Genomic DNA, 18,871 nt, shown 5'->3' with positions numbered 1-18,871 from the left:
AACTGTCACTCAGGGAAGGCTTCACTCAAGGCAACAGAAAGTCAACTTGTCCCAGGGGTACTTGGCAACACTTCAGATGTCTTCTACGTGGATATACTTAGAGCTTTCGACAGCCCAGCAGGAATGGTCTACCTGTATGTACCTACGACCTTTGACAGCCCACCAGGTGCCTTTTACCCAAAACGTACCTACAACAGCAACTAATAGAGCCGCTGTATTCTCTCTTGACAGACCAAGTACACTTGACAGCACACCGAGCACCTTGTACCAGGAGATACGTAAAGCATTTGGCAGCCCAGCAGGTGCCTTCTACCTAGACGTATCTAGAACGTTTGGCTGCACATGTGCTTGCTACTTGTACATACCTGGAACATTTGCAGCAGTCAAGAGGATAATGAGAACGGCAATCTCTTAAAAAGTTCTAATACTAACAGACCAAGAACTTTTTCCCTATCCCATTAAGTCGATGCAGTCATGATTGTTGCTGTCCCTAATGCATAGGGACAACATAATCTTTGCTGGTACAATAGTGGGGAAGAGCTGGACAAGATGACTCGATAGAATGTATTTAAAACTCCGGGCTCATGATAATGCATGGGGGTGACACAAGGATTGGCAGGAAAATTTTAAGAGATGTGTAATTTCAAGGAATATTTGCACCAAAATTCTGGAGTTTTGCCCATTGATTCCTACCAGATCCATGCAGGTCCCAATGCCACCATCTCAAGCCAGCGCTATGTCCTTTCTTAAGAGCAGTGTATTTGTGCAATCTTTCCGGGCTTTCTTTCCTACCCAAAGGGTTCTAGAATCTGTTAACACTTCGACAGAGAAAGGCCTAACGAGCTAGCCCCTACCCCTAATCCAAACCCTGGGGGTTCCAAAAGCCATTCCTCACTGCTGCACTAAACTCTGTTGCCAGCTGAGGGCAGTGGTATGAAGGCGTGGGTGTGAATGCACAACATGTGCGGTTGTACGTATGTACGTACCGCTTCTTTCTCCTGGCTGGAAACAGAGCTGTTCAACTGTGCATCACAGGCTACATACTGCCAGCAGCTAATGGAGATTCTCCTTTAGTTCTAGTGGTCAGGGCTGGAGCTCTGAACGCAGAAGGTTCTCGGGTCTGTCCCCACTGAAGTTCCGAGCCTCAAAGGCAACAACCACAAAGTCCCTTTGGCTCTGCGTTTAACCATTAAGAGACAGAGCCACTAAATTCAGATACTGCACCAGCCACAGCAGCTACTGAAGGGGGCAGGGTGGGGAGAGCCAAGGAAGAGCGCTGGGTCCTGTCCTAATGTATCAGCTTATATCGTACAAAGTCTATGGTTACCTTTCCATAGTCAATGGCTACTCCATCAAACTCACTGGTGGGCAGAGATTTCCGCTGGATTTTGAGTCGCCGCAGGGACGGGAGACTAAACTTCAACCTCTTACCTTGACCTTGTTAAAAAGAAAAACACAAACAAAACACAAGAGACACAGATGTAACCTAGCTGCACGTGAAGCCAGGTGCCCTGAGCAAAGCAGGTGGGGGCCCGGGGGGCCAGGGCCAGGGATACAGCCGAGCTGTGCTCAGCCACAGGGAGGCGCCCATGTGGTTGGCCTGATAGGACTGCTGCCTATGGCTGTGATGAACACTCAACTGCTCTGGAGTCAGCTGTCCGTTCTAGCGTCTGGCTAGCAGGGGCAGAATCGACAGGCGGCGTGGCTGGGCCATCCCAGTGCCTGCCAATGGTAACATTAGGTCACTACCAGTCCAGGATTGCCTTGGATGGGTGTTCTAGAGAGGAACGGTTCTGTAGCCCAGCCCCCCGGCTGCCTGGACCCAGCCGTCACCCAGTCTAGTGCTTAATTTGTGCCAGAGCTTAGCCCCGGCACCTCTGGGCTTGCTGCATCAGTTCTGAAAGTAAATCATTGCTTCAGCCTCTACACCTCTTTCATTACAAATTAAGTACGGACACAGTCCCTACACTATGCCACAGAGACCAACTCCTGGACATTCACCATGATCAGCTGGGATCCCACAGTGAAATCCAAGTTTCTTAGTGCCGTGCAAGGCCACACGGAGAATTTCACTGGTGACAGGACCCAGAGCTCTGAGCACTGGCTCCATCCCACCTCTGTGTCCAGCTTATAAACCCAAATGCCTCTCCTTAGCGGGGTGGGCACATCAGGTCACCCTTTCTCCTGGTGCAGTCAGACCTCATGGGACCTTCTCCCAACCCCTGCCAGTTAGAGGAGAATCCTGGTGTGGATTCTCTTCCCCAGGGAAGTGCTAACACTTGCCCTGATTTATTTGTTCTATGTTTGACTACAGTGTCCCGCCCCAGCTGGGAAATATACAGCTGAGATTTCCAATACCATCTAAGGGATTTGGACAGACTGGGAGCGGAGCGTCTAAATCTCCCAGGTGGGCTTTGGAAATCAGCCTCTAAAGTTACCACACCCCAAAACGACGTTAGAAGAACATCAGTCAGATTGCAAAGCCAAGCGTGCCAAAGCTGGGGATTGCTAGAGTTAAGGTTGCCCGGACCCATGCCTGAGCTCCCTGCTATTAATGCCCAGGCAATGAGGAGGAGGAAGCTGCTGGATCGGAGTGCGGAGGGGATACAAGCCGTCTCTGGGAAAGGAGCAGGGGGGAGTAGATTGGGGCAAGGGGTGTGGGAAGGCAGGAGGACTGGCACTGGAGGCTGGCAGTAGGGAGAGGCAAACTGGGAGTAGGAGTTGGGATGGGTGTAAACTGGGATTGGCTGGGCAAAGAGATTGGGGAAAGGACCTGGGGGGACCCTGAGATTGGAGGAGCTCAGGGAGGGCAACTGGGAGGCAGTAGGCCTGGGGGATGTGGGTACGGGCAGGAAAAGGTGACTAGAGGCCAGCGGGGAAAGAGAGAAATAGCTAGATTAGGAGCTGGGAGAGGGAAAATGGGACTGGCTCAGCCAGGAGACTGGGTTGGGAAGCAGAGGGGAAGAGGCGGACTGGGAATCTGGAGCAGGAGACTAGGCCTAGCTAGGTAAGAAGAATGGGGCTGGGATAAAGATCCCAGGGTGGAGAAGAGACTGGACTGGGATAGGTTCGGGGTGGAGGGGAAGAGGCAGAAGGCTGAAGCCTGTAGAGCCCACTCCCCTCCAGAGCCTGGAACGGAACCCAATATTTCTGAGGGGGGGAGTGATAGCTCAGTGGTTTGAGCATTGGTCTGCTAAACCCAGGGTTGTGAGTTCAATCCTTGAGGGGGCCATTTAGGGATCTGGGGCAAAAATTGGGGATTGGTCCTGCTTTGAGCAGAGGATTGGACTAGATGACCTCCTGAGGTCCCTTCCAGCCCTGATCTTCTATGAGTCTCACCATTGCTCCACTGTCAGCAAATATCTGTGATACCCCCTGGCAAAGTGTCCCATCCTCCCTCTAGTGCTGGCCCGAACAGGAGGACTTGTGGCACCTTAGAGACTAACCAATTTATTTGAGCATAAGCTTTCGTGAGCTACAGCTCACTTCATTGGATGCATTCAGTGAAAAATACAGTGAGGAGATTTATATACACACAGAACATGAAAAAATGGGTGTTTATCATGCACTGTGTAAGGAGAGTGATCACTTAAGATGAGCTATTACCAGCAGGAGGGTGGGGGCGGGGGCGGGGGCGGGGGCGGGGGGGGGAAGAAAACCTTTTGTAGTGATAATCAAGGTGGGCCATTTCCAGCAGTTAACAGGAACGTCTGAGGAACAGTGGGGGATGGGGATGGGGGGAAATAAACATGGGGAAATAGTTTTACTTTGTGTAATGACACATCCACTCCCAGTCTCTATTCAAGCCTAAATTAATTGTATCCAGTTTGCAAATTATGCTTATGCTCAAATAAATTTGTTAGTCTCTAAGGTGCCACAAGTCCTCCTGTTCTTTTTGCGAATACAGACTAACACGGCTGCTACTCTGAGGCCCACACAGAGGAGAACAAGCTACTATTGTCTGAATGCATCCGATGAAGTGAGCTGTAGCTCACGAAAGCTTATGCGCAAATAAAATTGTTAGCCTCTTAGGTGCCACAAGTCCTCCTTTTCTTATTGTTATCAGTTACTCCCTAAACTCCTATGACAGAGGTCTGTGCAGTAAATCTAGAGGTTCCAACCCTGCTGATGACCCATGTGGGTGCCAGGATGATGTCACAGGATGGAATTTCTGTTTTTTCAGTTTGCTCTTTTAAAAACATAGGAAATTACACACAAAAATTATGTTAATAGAGCTTGATTATGGTTGCAAAGCCCTCGAAAGTTAAGAAATGCCAGAGTTAAGGTTGTCTGTGTAACCTTAATTCAGCCCCATTATGCAAATGCATTACGATACAGCCTCTAATTACATGATCACACACACTATTTCTTCCAGTGGACCCCTGCCTCATTCAACACGCAGTATGGACCTGCTCAGGGGATGAATCAGGGTTGTGTAATAAAGGAGGCAGTTGTCTGTAGGACCTTTGCTGCTGAAGTTGGAAGGTGTGGTGGATACGATAGGTGATTGCAGGCACAGAAAGGATGGCTTCATGGTTAAGTCAATTTAAGGGTGTTCTGGAGACCTGGAGTCTACCTCTGCCCACGTCACAAAGTTCCTGTATGATGCTAGGCAAGTCATGTGAACCAAACTTTTCACAGGTGGTCACTAAAGGCATGTTCCTCATTTCCTGGCTATCTGACTTGAGACTCTGGATTTGCAGAAGTGCTGAGCACTCCGAGATGCAAGTGAAGGCAAGGGGAGCTATGCTTTGAATATAAGGTGCTATATAATGGTAAGTACCTAAATAAGGACCACATTCTCAAAAGAGCCCAGCATCCAATGTGGAGGGGGGTGTGTGTGACAGGGCTAGGTACTGCTATGCTGAAAGGTGCTAATGGCTCCCAGGGATGGTCTTGAATCCAAAGACTACCACAGACCTCCTTAAGCCAACGGGGGTGCCAAGTACCCTTTTTTTAGGCTCAACAGAAGTAATCAAGTCCCTTTATGTAGTAAAGACAACTGCACACAATGGGGGCTACTACTCAAGGACTAGGCTGCAAGACAGTCAAGGAATTATGACGTGATTGGAATAACAGAGACTTGGTGGGATAACTCACATGACTGGAGTACTGTCATGGATGGTTATAAACTGTTCAGGAAGGACAGGCAGGGCGGAAAAGGTGGGGGAGTTGCACTGTATGTAAGGGAGCAGTCTGACTGCTCAGAGCTCCGGTATGAAACTGCAGAAAAACCTGAGAGTCTCTGGATTAAGTTTAGAAATGTGAGTAACAAGGGTGATGTCGTGGTGGGAGTCTGCTATAGACCACCGGACCAGGGGGATGAGGTGGACGAGGCTTTCTTCCGGCAACTCACGTTAGTTACTAGATCGCAGGCCCTGGTTCTCATGGGAGACTTCAATCACCCTGATATCTGCTGGGAGAGCAATACAGCGGTGCACAGACAATCCAGGAAGTTTTTGGAAAGTGTAGGGGACAATTTCCTGGTGCAAGTGCTGGAGGAACCAACTAGGGGCAGAGCTATTCTTGACCTGCTGCTCACAAACCGGGAAGAATTTGTAGAGGAAGCAAAAGTGGATGGGAACCTGGGAGGCAGTGACCATGAGATGGTCGAGTTCAGGATCCTGACACAGGGAAGAAAGGAGAGCAGCAGAATACAGACCCTAGACTTCAGAAAAGCAGACTTTGACTCCCTCAGGAAACTGATGGGCAGGATCCCCTGGGAGAATAACATGAGGGGGAAAGGAGTCCAGGAGAGCTGGCTGTATTTTAAAGAATCCTTATTGAGGTTACAGGGACAAACCATCCCGATGTGTAGAAAGAATAGTAAATATGGCAGGCGACCAGCTTGGCTTCACAGTGAAATCCTTGCTGATCTTAAACACAAAAACGAAGCTTACAAGAAGTGGAAGATTGGACAAATGACCAGGGAAGAGTATAAAAATATTGCTCTGGCATGCAGGAGTGAAATCAGGAAGGCCAAATCACACCTGGAGTTGCAGCTAGCAAGAGATGTTAAGAGTAACAAGAAGGGTTTCTTCAGGCATGTTAGCAACAAGAAGAAAGTCAAGGAAAGTGTGGGCCCCTTCCTGAATGAGAGAGGCAACCTAGTGACAGAGGATGTGGAAAAAGCTAATGTACTCAATGCTTTTTTTGCCTCTGTCTTCACGAACAAGGTCAGCTCCCAGACTACTGAACTGGGCATCACAGCATGGGGAGGAGGTGACCAGCCCGCTGTGGAGAAAGAAGTGGTTCGGGACTATTTAGAAAAGCTGGATGAGCACAAGTCCATGGGGCCAGATGCGCTGCATCCGAGAGTGCTAAAGGAGTTGGCGGATGGGATTGCAGAGCCATTGGCCATTATCTTTGAAAACCTATGGTGATCGGGGAAAGTCCTGGACAACTGGAAAAAGGCTAATGTAGTGCCCATCTTTAAAAAAGGGAAGAAGGAGGATCCTGGGAACTACAGGCCAGTCAGCCTCACCTCAGTCCCTGGAAAAATCATGGAGCAGGTATTCAAGGAATCAATTCTGAAGCACTTAGAGGAGAGGAAAGTGATCAGGAACAGTCAGCATGGATTCACCAAGGGCAAGTCATGCCTGACTAATCTAATTGCCTTCTATGACGAGATAACTGGCTCTGTGGATGAGGGGAAAGCAGTGGACGTGTTGTTCCTTGACTTTAGCAAAGCTTTTGACAAGGTCTCCCACAGTATTCTTGCCAGCAAGTTAAAGAAGTATGGGCTGGATGAATGGACTATAAGGTGGAAAGAAAGCTGGCTAGATTGTCGGGCTCAACGGGTAGTGATCAATGGCTCCATGTCTAGTTGGCAGCCGGTATCAAGTGGAGTGCCCCAAGGGTCGGTCCTTGGGCCAGTTTTGTTCAATATCTTCATAAATGATCTGGAGGAGGGTGTGGATTGCACCCTCAGCAAGTTTGCAGATGACACGAAACTGGGAGGAGAGGTAGATACGCTGGAGGGTAGGGATAGGATACAGAGGGCCCTAAACAAATTAGAGGATTGGGCCAAAAGAAATCTGATGAGGTTCAACAAGGACAAGGGCAGAGTCCTGCACTTAGGATGGAAGAATCCCATGCACCTCTACAGGCTGGGGACCGAATGACTCGGCAGCAGTTCTGCAGAAAAGGACCTAGGGGTTACAGTGGACGAGAAGCTGGATATGAGTCAGCAGTGTGCCCTTGTTGCCAAGAAGGCCAATGGCATTTTGGGCTGTATAAGTAGGGGCGTTGCCAGCAGATCGAGGGACGTGATCGTTCCCCTCTATTCGACATTGGTGAGGCCTCATCTGGAGTACTGTGTCCAGTTTTGGGCCCCACACTACAAGAAGGATGTGGAAAAATTGGAAAGAGTCCAGCGGAGGGCAACAAAAATGATTAGGGGACTGGAACACATGACTTATGAGGAGAGGCTGAGGGAAATGGGATTGTTTAGTCTGCGGAAGAGAAGAATGAGGGAGAATTTGATAGCTGCTTTCAACTACCTGAAAGGGGGGTCCAAAGACGATGGAGCTCGGCTGTTCTCAGTGGTAGCAGATGACAGAACAAGGAGTAATGGTCTCAAGTTGCAGTGGGGGAGGTTTAGGTTGGATATTAGGAAAAACTTTTTCACTAGGAGGGTGGTGAAACACTGGAATGCGTTACCTAGGGAGGTGGTAGAATCTCCTTCCTTAGAAGTTTTTAAGGTCAGGCTTGACAAAGCCCTGGCTGGGATGATTTAGTTGGGGATTGGTCCTTTGAGCAGGGTGTTGGACTGGATGGCCTCCTGGGCTCCCTTCCAGCCCTGATATTCTATGACAGGTCAGAGCTAAGCCAGGTAGATTAACAGGGTTTTCCCTTGTTGCAAACACAGTGGCTAAGATATCAATTGCAGGGTGGTGTTTGAGAGGAACTAAGCCAGCAGAAAAAACAGTTGTGAGCATAACCCTGAAAAGAAGCAGAGAGACAGAGCTCCTTGGGCATAGAGTGGACAGCTGGAGTGGCAGACATGGGAATTTCTGAGCAAGGAAACTGCATGCTGTTCTTTGTGTCCACTGTGTTCAGGGGAACAGGACTTTGTGGACATTTCTTTGCGAACAAACAAGTTTACCCCAGGAATAGACCTGACTCACCTCTCAGATTTTTCATCCAAATGTAAACAACCATGCAAGGCCCTGAATTTTGGCTAACTGCTCAGGCCAAAAGGGACAACAGTCCTGGGCTAACCAAACCGTGTTAACTGACCTGGGCTAACCGTTGATCAACCACGATGAACTAGTTATGGTAGCAAAGCAGTTTCAGTTATAACCTCTTCCTCACCGTGCTCTGTAACTTTGACACATTCATTTTTAGGGGCCAAACTTTCCATGCTTGGCCTGAGCAGAAAGGGTGAATCTGCAATGCAAACTTGGAGGAGAATCTGATTGGTCAAAATCTGACACCCAAAACCAAAATTTTCTGTCTGTAAAAAATAGTATTTCCCCACACCACACACAACTCCAACACAGGAGGAGTCTGAATCTTGCAGTGCAGAAAATGATCATGCTGGAGAATGTCTGAGACCAGGCTGATAATAGTCAGATGAGATTGAAAAATTCCTTCTGATTATGTGCATCTTGAACTCGGTTACTCTGTCACCTTTGTGGTATGTCCAGGGTGGACGATGGTATTTGTGATGACCTGCAAAACTCGTGACTTCACCGCTCCTAAAAAGTCAAGCTGAGACGTGTCGATACTGTCATGTGACAATGGTAAAGAATCTCGGAAAGAGTCACTTTCTTCCAACACTGAACAAGGAACTTTACTGGAATCAGGAAAGCAGGAAAGTGCTCTCGCAACTTCACTGGAGAGCTTCTGTCAAGATAAGTGGCTCTGCATTTTTTCAGATTACTGTATCTCTCTCAGGAGTCTGATTTGTCTTGAGTACCCCCAAGTTTCACCTCACTTAAAAACTACTTGCTTATAAAATCAGACATAAAAATACGAGTGTCACTGTGCGCTGTTACTGAATAATTGCTGACTTTCTTGTTTTTACCATATAATTATAAAATAAACCAATTGGAATATAACTATTGTCTTTACATTTCAGTGTATCGTATATAGAGCAGTATCAACAAGTCATTGTCTGGATGAAATTTTAGTTTGTACTGACTTCGCTCGTGCTTTTTACGTAGCCTGTTGCAAAGCTAGGCAAATATCTAGCTGAGTTAATGTACCCCCGGAAAGACCTCTGCGTACCCCCAGGGGTACACATACCGTTGGTTGAGAATCACTGGTCTAGAAGCTTTCTCTACCCCCTCTTGCCTGGCTTCCAGCTACCCATTTAAAGAAACTGGGCACATATCCTTCCCCAAAACGCTGCACAGCATCAAGAATATCGAGGAGACACTGGGCTGGATTCTCCACTGTCCTGCATGGGGTCTTGCCATTTGCACCAGTGAGAAGTGCGTGCAAATGTTTCCACTCTGGCATGGTAGCGTTGTATATCCATTTTGCACTGGGGTAAATAACTACCCAAGGTGCAGGGCCGTGGAGAAGCAGGCCCTCAAAGGACAGCACCCAGCCTTTCCCAGCATGTCACAATCTAAATCCCCTTCCTGATGGGACTCCAATGACCCCAGTGGAATGGCTCCTGCTCACATCAGCGGGAATCCTGGCCCGTTGTCATCGGCTCACGCTGCGGGTACTCCCCTGGCTCCTGGGTAGCTGCTGTAACTCGGCACACAGGCACAGGTGTTGTCCCTGCTCCCCACAGCTCACATGCCAAAGGCCAAGAGCAGAAATAGGCTTCTAAGAAACAGCAAGCACGGCATATTTTACATATGTATATGCCCTGCCACAGATGCTTTGCTTGCTGGCCGGATCTACCCTGCCTGCTCCATAAACATCTGCAGTTATGCGGCCACAAGCTTCCATTTGCCTGGTTTTTTTAACTCATAATTGCTTCAGTGACCTTAAGTCTGAGGCACTCACTGTAGGCAAGGGCTCACAGCAGCCACTCACTGAAATGCAGCCCTCTCTGGGGTGGAACACAGCTCACAGCATCCTCGACCAACCTCTTAAGGCAGGAAATGGAGAAGAATCCCATCTCCCAGAGAGGCTAGTGGAGGGAGTGCAATTACCCAGGCTGGAATCTTTGCAGGATGCCAGCCTCACGTGGATCAAGCACCATAGGATCTTGAACAACTGTAGCAGGCCAGGTGTATTTCTCGGCTGGAAAAGAAGCCCCTTGGTGGCTCCTAACCCCCTGCTGGAAGCGTTTGTGCTGGCTCAGTGGGCAGGTACGTATAAAGCAGCCCCGTGGCACTCCCAGGGTGTCTCCCATCCTAGCACTGAACGTGTTTAGTTGGTAAGAGGGGCGTGACTGCAGCAAAGAGCAGCAGGGCTGCACTGGAAAGAGAGACAGACCGTTGTTGGGCTGTCAGTTTCTTAGGAAACTAACATGCTCTGAAAACTAATCCCTGATCTTGGCCTTCCAAAGGGCAGCTGTGACACATGAGTTCTGGAGTACAGCGGACGATGGCTGGGCCTAGGAGAGCAGCGTGAGAGTGTCTAGCCAGGAGCCAGCCAAAAGGAGTTTGTGACGTGGCCCAGGTGTCTCCCGCTGTGGGTCCAAGGACACTGGGGCTAACGTACAGCTGGGGGAAGCAGGTGAGTACAACTTTTCAGGAGGCTGCAGCAGGCAGGCAGATCCTGTGTTCTCTCTGGCTCTCAGACTAGCACAGACCCTGCTACCTAGCATCAATGCACCTGCTCTTCCTAAAGCCGCCCTGGAATCAGCCCTCATGGAAGGGATCGGCTGGCTACATTACACTGTCCCCTCTGAATGACAGGATCTGTGCATACTATCTCCACCTGCTGGGGTGGCCCCGTATTACATTTGTATTGGACAAAAATGTTTCTCGCTCCCACCTTCTGAGGATATGTTTCAGAGACTCACTTAAGCTGATCCTATTGAGATGAAAACAAATCCAGAACCCGCTCACCCTGTGCTGCCATACGAATTCACACTGATTCCACATACATGTGAGCATCTGCAACAATCCAGCAAACATGCCTGCAGAACTGGCTGGATGTTTAACACACATGGCTGGGACACACGATATAGTGAAATACCTCCAATCCAAACATACGTAAAGGGCAGCATCCCGCCTCCTGATCCCAGGGGAACTTGACCAGCTCTGCTGGATTTGACATATATATTCTCTCCAAGGGGTGACGGAATTCACAGAGATGGACAAGCCACCAGATTGGAAACAGTTTAGACTAGAGAGAAGATGGAAACTACTTTGGAGATCTGGGTTCTGTTCCCGGCGCTGCCAGTGGGCTGCTGTGTAACCACCAGCAAATCACTTCATCTCTCCAGGCCCTTACTGACCGTCCCACTCTTTGGGACAAGAGCGGGCTGTTATTCTGTGTCTGTACAGCACCAAGCCCTGTGGGGCTCTGCTGTCAGATGGGACAGCTAAGAGCTGCTGTAAGAATAAAATATCAGCCACAGAATTCAGCCCCCTGGGGTCTGGCTCCCAGAGAACTTCACCTCCTACCGCCCCTGAAGGGTGGAGAGAAGGAAAACACCCCTACAATGTGAAATGTACAGCTGTGCTGTCCCGGCATCTCAAAGGGCTCTTGCTTCCAGACTCCCAGCCCCGGCCTGGAAGCAATGGGGATGCAGTGACCCACGAGACAACATCAGACCTCACACATCAGCGCCAAGGGAAACAGGGCAAGAAAGGGACATTATCCACTGTCGCTCCAGCCAAGCAAGGGGTGAGCTGGGGAAACAGGACTCAGCCTCCAAAATCTTCCTTGCCCCTAACAATGAGCTCTCAGATCAGCATGATACTCCGAGTTCACGAACACCCCTAGATCCTAGTGATGGAACAGACTGCCCTTCGCCCCAGTCCACTGGGCTGGCCACTGCCTGACACTTCAAACCCCCTTTCCCCAGCTCCCCATGGCTCACTGGGGCCATGCTGCAGCATGTGGGGAAGGGAATCCTTCATGAGCCCTCAGGAGACCAGCTGATAGTCTGAAGCATGAGAGCTGCTTCCCTCCCCGCGTGCCCCCTCCCCCCCATAGCATCAAGACGAGTGTCATCACAGGTCATTGACAGTAGTGTCTGTTTCCTGAGACTGAGGCTGGCATGCCAGGGTGCATATCTCTAAACCAGACAACATTAAACCCGAGAGCGCGTTAGGACGATGGCCGAGCCAGTTGGGGGTGGGGCACTGACTCAGCTTTCGTTGGGAATCCTCACCTCGGTGGGATCTCCCTCCAAGCTTCCCAGCGACGTGTATGAACACAAGCCGGCAGCAGGCTCCGCACGAGGGCGCTGCAAAGGGACCTGATGGGGCAGGCAGCAGATGTGCAAATTGGTGGAAGAGCAATAGCGAGCCTGGTCAGGAGGCTGTCTCCAGGCAGCGTGCCGGGAGGAAAGGGTTGAGACGGGTCCTGAGCACCAGGCAATCCATGGAAGGCAAGAGGACAGGGGGGCTGGTGGTACAGGTAAAGCGTAGATACTGTACTTTCATAGCGGTACCTTGCTAGAAGCAGAGTATGTACAGAGTGTATATAGGGCACGGGGTAGCTGGGGGTATGTACAGAGGTAGAGGACGGTGAGGTGTAGATATAGGAAAATACAGCTATAAGCAATGTATGGGCAAGCTACACAGAAAGCTAGCTTGAGAGGAGGTGCGGCTGTATGCGAGGCATAAGGCAGTTACAGATGTGCGTGCAGTACGGTCACAGGCAATGGATGGGAGGGACGGGGGTGCAGGAGAGGCATGGGCATTCTAGCAGTACATGGTTAGGTGGGAGGGGTGGGGGTGGGCGACAGGCAAGGGGGGGTACAGGTACTATGTGGGAAGGTACAGTTCCCTCCGAGGGGAGCTGGGGCATTCGGACACATCTAGGCGAGGTGTAACCGTGTGTGTGCGGGCAGAGGTGGATGCAAAGGGACAGGGAGGTCCGAGGGGAGGGCTTCCCCTGGAGGATGGGTTCTGCTTCAGGATCCCCAGGACTCAGCTTCCTCTCGGCCAGGGAGATTAGGTTCCATCCGCCTCCCTTTGCAGAGCTGCCTCCTTGTCTCGCTGTATCACTGCTGGGGAGTCGCTCTCCATGGCTCCAGGCTCAGCGGCAGGACAGTCTTCAAGATCTTCCTTTGGCAACACGCTGCCTCCCAGAGCCAATCGGCAACGAGGCCACTGCTTGGTCAGGAGCTCGGGCCCCGAACCAGGCCACCGGGCCACCAGCCCCCCGGCGAAGGCACCTCTGAGTTCCAGAGAAAATTCCAGGGTCGGATTCACCAAGCGGAACCTACCCAATCCCCCGCCCTCCTCCCCAATCCCCGCCTGGGGACCCCGGCTCTCGCTCACCTTGGCGCCAGCCCTGGGACAGTCGCTGGTGGAGACTCCGGCTGGCGCTCTTAGCAATGAGCTTGGCCAGGTCCTCGAAGTTCAGGATGAACATGATGACAGCTGCTTCCTCGTTCTTCACCGGGACCACGTCCACCAGGCACCGGAGGCATGATGCTGCCGTGGGAAAGGGAGCAGGGGTCAGATCGTAGCTGGGGGAGGGGGGCCTAGAGCATCCACCACCACTGCAAACTCCCCCCCCCGCCCCCCGGGTACAGCTCATGCCCTAAAACTTGGGACTTCCAAGGAGGAGAGAACACCAGGGTAGGGTCCTCTCTGGTATTAACAGGGCCATCCCATGTTACAGCAGGCCAGTCCCATTCGACAGCTAAGCCCAACCAGCTGACCTCTGAAATATTCCCAGAGCCCCAGGCAGGCAACGGGCTCCCAGCCGGCCACAAGCCAAACCCACCTCCCAGGAGGCTGCTGCAAGTGTCAGCCTGCTGCTGACCCACGGCGCCGTCCCAACAGCCGGAAGGGGCCGCAGATTCTCGGGGGTGCAGCGGGTAGCTCCGTGGCAGAGCAATGGCTGGGTCAGATAAATGGCAGGACGGGCGGGTGGGGGCTGCTCGAGGCATTTGCCAGTGCAGCAGCTGTGCTCGTGACGGCCACCATCTCGGCCGACAGTGGGGCAGGTACCGGGGACCTCCGGAGCTACGATGCCCGGCTCCCCGGCCAAAGCTTTAACAGCCTGTGGAATGGACGTGGAGGGGGACCAGCAATGCACAATCCCCCGTGGGTCACCTGCTCCCCTGGACAGTGATGTCTTTTGGTATCAACGTCCCGCCCCTCCTGCTCTAAGGACACAGCGTGAGCAGCTGCCGTGTGCAGCACTGGCTGGCTGTGGCAGGGTGAGCCGCTCGGTGGCGGCATCACGTCCCCAGGGGCGGTGGATTCTTCCCAAGGCCCTAGGAGATCAGGCTCTTCATCCCCGAGGCTTGTTCCTTTGTGTGATTAAACCTGCCCAGATGGGAATAGACTCAGGACAGGTGGGATTGAGGTGGGACTGCCTCCAAGGAGACCAGGCTCTCCACCCATGGGCTCTCCCCTCCTCACAGGGCTCCCACAGAGAACAACAGCGCCCAAGCCAACTGGAGCCCAACGCAGCTGACCGTGAAGGGTGAGGGGACGTGCATGCAGGATGCAGGGTGATGCACTGGGGGGGCAGCACATGTTAATTAGGATCAGCTGCCACCTGTAGCTTCCTCCCACCCATGCATCCCACACCACTCCCTCCTTCCCTCTCAGTGGGCTCCCCAGCTCCATCCATAGACCACCCTCAGACGCACCTTGCCTTCTCTCCCCATCCCATATCACCCGCCACTTCCCCAAAGTTCCCCCAGCACCTTCCCCTCTTCCCAATCATTATCTGTCCCCTTTGCTGCCCTCCAGCCAATGAAAACCAGGAATCAAGATAATCTGAGACCAAGCCCTTTCTTCCCCAGCCAGGCCCTCACCACTCCCACTCCGCAGCAGCCTCCAGGCCTCCCCCGCCCCGTCTAGAGCCCCTTCACCCCTGCCATGGCTGGCCCAGCCCATGTAAGGGGCTAGCCACCTGATGTTTATTGCTAGAGGCCAAGCAGTTAGAAGCACTGATGTCCAGAAATGGCACTGATGTCCAGTGGGAGCAGAGGGAAAAACACACCCTATCAGCAGACCAAGAGACAGCAGCTACCTCGGTGGGGGGGAAGTGTTTTCTAAGGAGCTCAAAGTGCTGCGTGCTCACCGGGAACTGAGCTCTTGAGTATCTGGCTCCAGCTGTTGGTGCGGAGGACTTGGGACTCTGGCCCTGAGTTCTTGAAAACCGTGGGCCCACAGGGAGTGTCTTAGCCAGTCCAGATTTGATGTATGTGTTTCATTTCCAGGACAGTTATTTATGTTCATTAGTGTTTAATTAGCACTTAAAGCATTGGTAACTAAAAATTCAAAACAAAATATGAAGCTTATCTGTAATCATTTAGCCTCCTGAGATCTGCTGTTCATAATCAATAAATAGCTAATTGCCATGCAATACCGATGGCAACTCTAAATATTGATTTAATTTAAACAGCTCAATTAAAAACAACCCATTTCTAAGCCTTGTGCATCATTTATCTACTTGTTCACTCCTCTCCAAGGGCTCAGTCGGGAGCTGCCTCTCACACCTGTGCAGGGCAGCAAGGTGGGGCGGGGCGGTTAGAAATGTCCTGCCCAGTCTGGGCTACCCGCATCGCCAGTCTGGGGGTGTGGGGAGGGGAAGAACACCAGCGGTGTGCAGATGGAGGAGGAGTGGGCAGAGCCTGGCTCCACCCCCTCTAATGCAGTGGCCATGCAGCTGAGCCAGAGCAGAAGGGGAAGTAAGACGTGCCAGGTATAGGGCTGGCTGGTGCAGCCTTTTTCCTGCCTGGAGCAAGCGGGGACCAAACAGTGGCTCTCGAGGCTCAGTTGGGTTCCCCGTCTGCTACGGGGGCAGTGCAACCACACAATGTCCCCTCTCCTGAGGAACGTCAGCCCGGAAGCAGGGATAGTTTAGAACTCGGATCCTCCTGCCCCTGAAGCCCAGGTCCTTGCCTGCTGTCCAGTTGTCAGCCTGTGAGGTGTTCAGATTCCACCCAGGAGCGGGGCACACACGTGTTTGCCAGTTCATTACACTACCACATTACAAAGAGTGGCACAGAGCCCTGATTTACTCAGCGTCTCAAGAGACTCTGGGTCAGAGCCTGGCTTGAGCCACTAGATAAGACTAAAAGAACAGGAGGACTTGTGCCACCTTAGAGACTAACCAATTGATTTGAGCATAAGCTTTAGTGAGCTACAGCTCCCTTCATCGGATGCATGCAGTGGAAAATACAGCGGGGAGATTTTATATACACAGAGAACATGAAACAATGGGTGTTACCATACACACTGTAACCAGAGTGATCACTTAAGGTGAGCTATTACCGGGGGGGGGGGGGGGGGGGGGGATAATATCAACCTTGATTATCACTACAAAAGGTTCCCCCCCTCCCACCTCTGCTCTCCTGCTGGTAATAGCTCACCTTAAGTGATCACTCTGGTTACAGTGTGTATGATAACACCCATTGTTTCATGTTCTCTATGTACATAAATCTCCCCACTGTATTTTCCACTGAATGCATCCGATGAAGTGAGCTGTAGCTCACGAAAGCTTATGCTCAAATAAATTGGTTAGTCTCTAAGGTGCCACAAGTCGCCCTTTTCTTTTTGCGAATACAGACTAACACGGCTGCTACTCTGAAACCTAGATAAGACTAATAACTGTTCTACTGCATCTGAGTTTAATGAGCATTTAAACACTTTTATCCTGAAGGCTCACAAATATTTGAATCTGTAACTCCGCAGGCAGCTTTTCAAACACAGGCTAATAAAGATCTGTGTGGTGCCCATGGCTCCCTCTTTATCTAACCAAGCGGGGGCTGCCTTGTCAGCATGAATAAGCCAGTGACTCTGGGGAGAGAAGTTTCCTTCAGTGAGGCAAGATGTACAGCTTTAATAACAATGGCATTTGACGAGCTGTATTCATCTGGCACGGAGATTGGATAACTACATCTTGGGAGAGCAGAACACAGACAAATGGGATGCTGGAGTCAGACATCATCCGTGTAACGAGGTGACCCAGATCTGTATGATTTCAACGTCCCATTCTTCACGGTCTGCTATTTAGCCAACCACCCCTGATCAGAGATGGAAGCAGGGCCTGGAGTCGGGTCATGTCATTAACTCCGCTTCTAAGCGGCAGACAGCCTCACAAAAATGCACTGGAAAGGATTTTCATATCACAGCATGCAAATGCAGGTATGCCATGCCGTGATCTAGAGAGCCAGTCAGAGAATGATGAGCTAGGATAGCCATACACACCGAGTATCATGTTTGGTACCTTTCTAGTTACTTCCTACTTTCCCATTAAAATACATACTAATCCCATGCTAAGGCCCCATTAAGTGGCATGGTCATTGCTTGTCAATCCCTTACATGCTAAACACCCTTGTAATAACATGCCAAGACATCATAAAGCTGCGTTGTATATACCTGCTAACCATCATTGCAGTAACATGCTAAGACACCATGAAACTACGCTGTGATTCCATGCCGTGGCATCATGAATGCCCATTGCAATTCCATGCTAGGCCTCTATGAAATGGCACCGTTCTCCTGCCAATTATACCAGATGCACTTAAAGCAACTACAAGGCTAATTGCAATTGACCTAGACTAGAGTATACAGTTAAAATCTTATGGTAGCCCTTTCCTAAAGCAGTATGTGATCATCCCTGGTACTGGGTGACCTTTGACAGATTTCAAGTTTAGTAGGTTTCGTCTGGCAATGGGCAAGAACAGGCTTTCTCGGAAGATTCCCAGCCTGGAAGGAAGTGTTGGGAGAAGGGACTCAGTTTGTAATCAGTGTCAGAGCTAAATCAGTGCCCCATAATGGTTCTAGGAGGCGCTGTGCTGCTAGAAGGGCAGTTTTTTGGATAAGCGACAACCACCAGGGCCTGTGCACTAGTCGTTATTAAAAATCCCACAGCACTTTCCACAAGATCTGGGGTGTTAAACGTGACATCCTGGCCAAATTCCACTCTGAGGAATTACATTCGGCCTCCCTAAACTCCGTTGGATGCAAGACTCTTCTTCACTTCCTGGGTGTCCTATAGCTGCTGCGTTAAACTGCTGCCCTGCCCTAGAAGCAGCTGCATTTCTACTTGTGCGCTGTGGGCGTGCAATCCATAAAATGCCTCGGGATCCTTTGGGATGAAAGCTGCTGTGTTTGCACACGCTATTATTATCCTGAGAGGGGGGTGTACCCACACAATGCGGCACCGCACGGGCATTTTCCATCCTCACGTGCCTAGGCGCATTTGGGCATCAGGAAACCCCACTGGCACGCTCGCCCCGATAGGACGGCTTTCCTCCTTGGATCACTTGGGGGTCTTAAGCTCTTGCACTTGCTAGCGGAGTCTGAGAAAATCTGCAGCCATCTCTTCCCATGCTTGAGATAGGACGGTGGCGGTGGGCAATGTGGGAAAGTGAGAGAGAAAGAATATACTCTTGTTCTTCAAACCCTTGCCTCGGCAGGGCTCTGCAGAAAGCAGCCCAGCCCAGTGGCAATTAGTTTCTGTTTCGTACAGTGCTGATTCCTTATCTCCCTCATTCTGCTCTGTGATTAACAGGCAAGCAGTTGACAAGCAAGGGGGATTAGCACATCAACAGGCACCGTGTTGCGCTGATGTTCCTATCGGGAGCTTCATTCCCCGGCATAGCCAGCATTCCCCAAGCCCTTTCTCTCAGCCATTGCAGGGAAGGAGAGGGAACAATTTCCTCTGTGCATGCAATTTTACAGAGCTCAGGCTTCTATAATCAGGAGCAGATGGCTGGCATCTCGGAACTTTAAAATCTGCCCTGACATCAGTTACGCACATACACAAAAGAACGGCAAAGCAATGGACAGAGTTAAATCCCTTT

The 18,871-nt window shown here is 50.9% G+C and overlaps 1 protein-coding gene across 2 annotated transcripts in view; it reads right to left on the bottom strand.

Moving 5' to 3' along the window:
- The window catches only part of KCNH6 (potassium voltage-gated channel subfamily H member 6), a 100,764-nt gene that overhangs the window by 40,633 nt on the left and 41,260 nt on the right, over positions 1-18,871 (bottom strand). The window contains exons 3-4 of one of the 2 annotated variants that reach the window (XM_075123578.1): positions 13,374-13,529; positions 1,328-1,437 (exon numbers count right to left, since the gene is read on the bottom strand). In XM_075123578.1, coding sequence (XP_074979679.1) covers positions 1,328-1,437; positions 13,374-13,529 — 266 coding nt within the window. The remainder of the gene's footprint in view (positions 1-1,327; positions 1,438-13,373; positions 13,530-18,871) is intronic. The other variant, XM_048830353.2, reaches the window with a different exon arrangement.

The sequence above is a fragment of the Caretta caretta genome, chromosome 27 (assembly GCF_965140235.1).
Source record: "Caretta caretta isolate rCarCar2 chromosome 27, rCarCar1.hap1, whole genome shotgun sequence".
NCBI lineage: Eukaryota > Metazoa > Chordata > Testudines > Cheloniidae > Caretta > Caretta caretta.
Note: the sequence above shows the minus strand (reverse complement) of the source record. Positions and strands in the feature narration are given on the sequence as shown.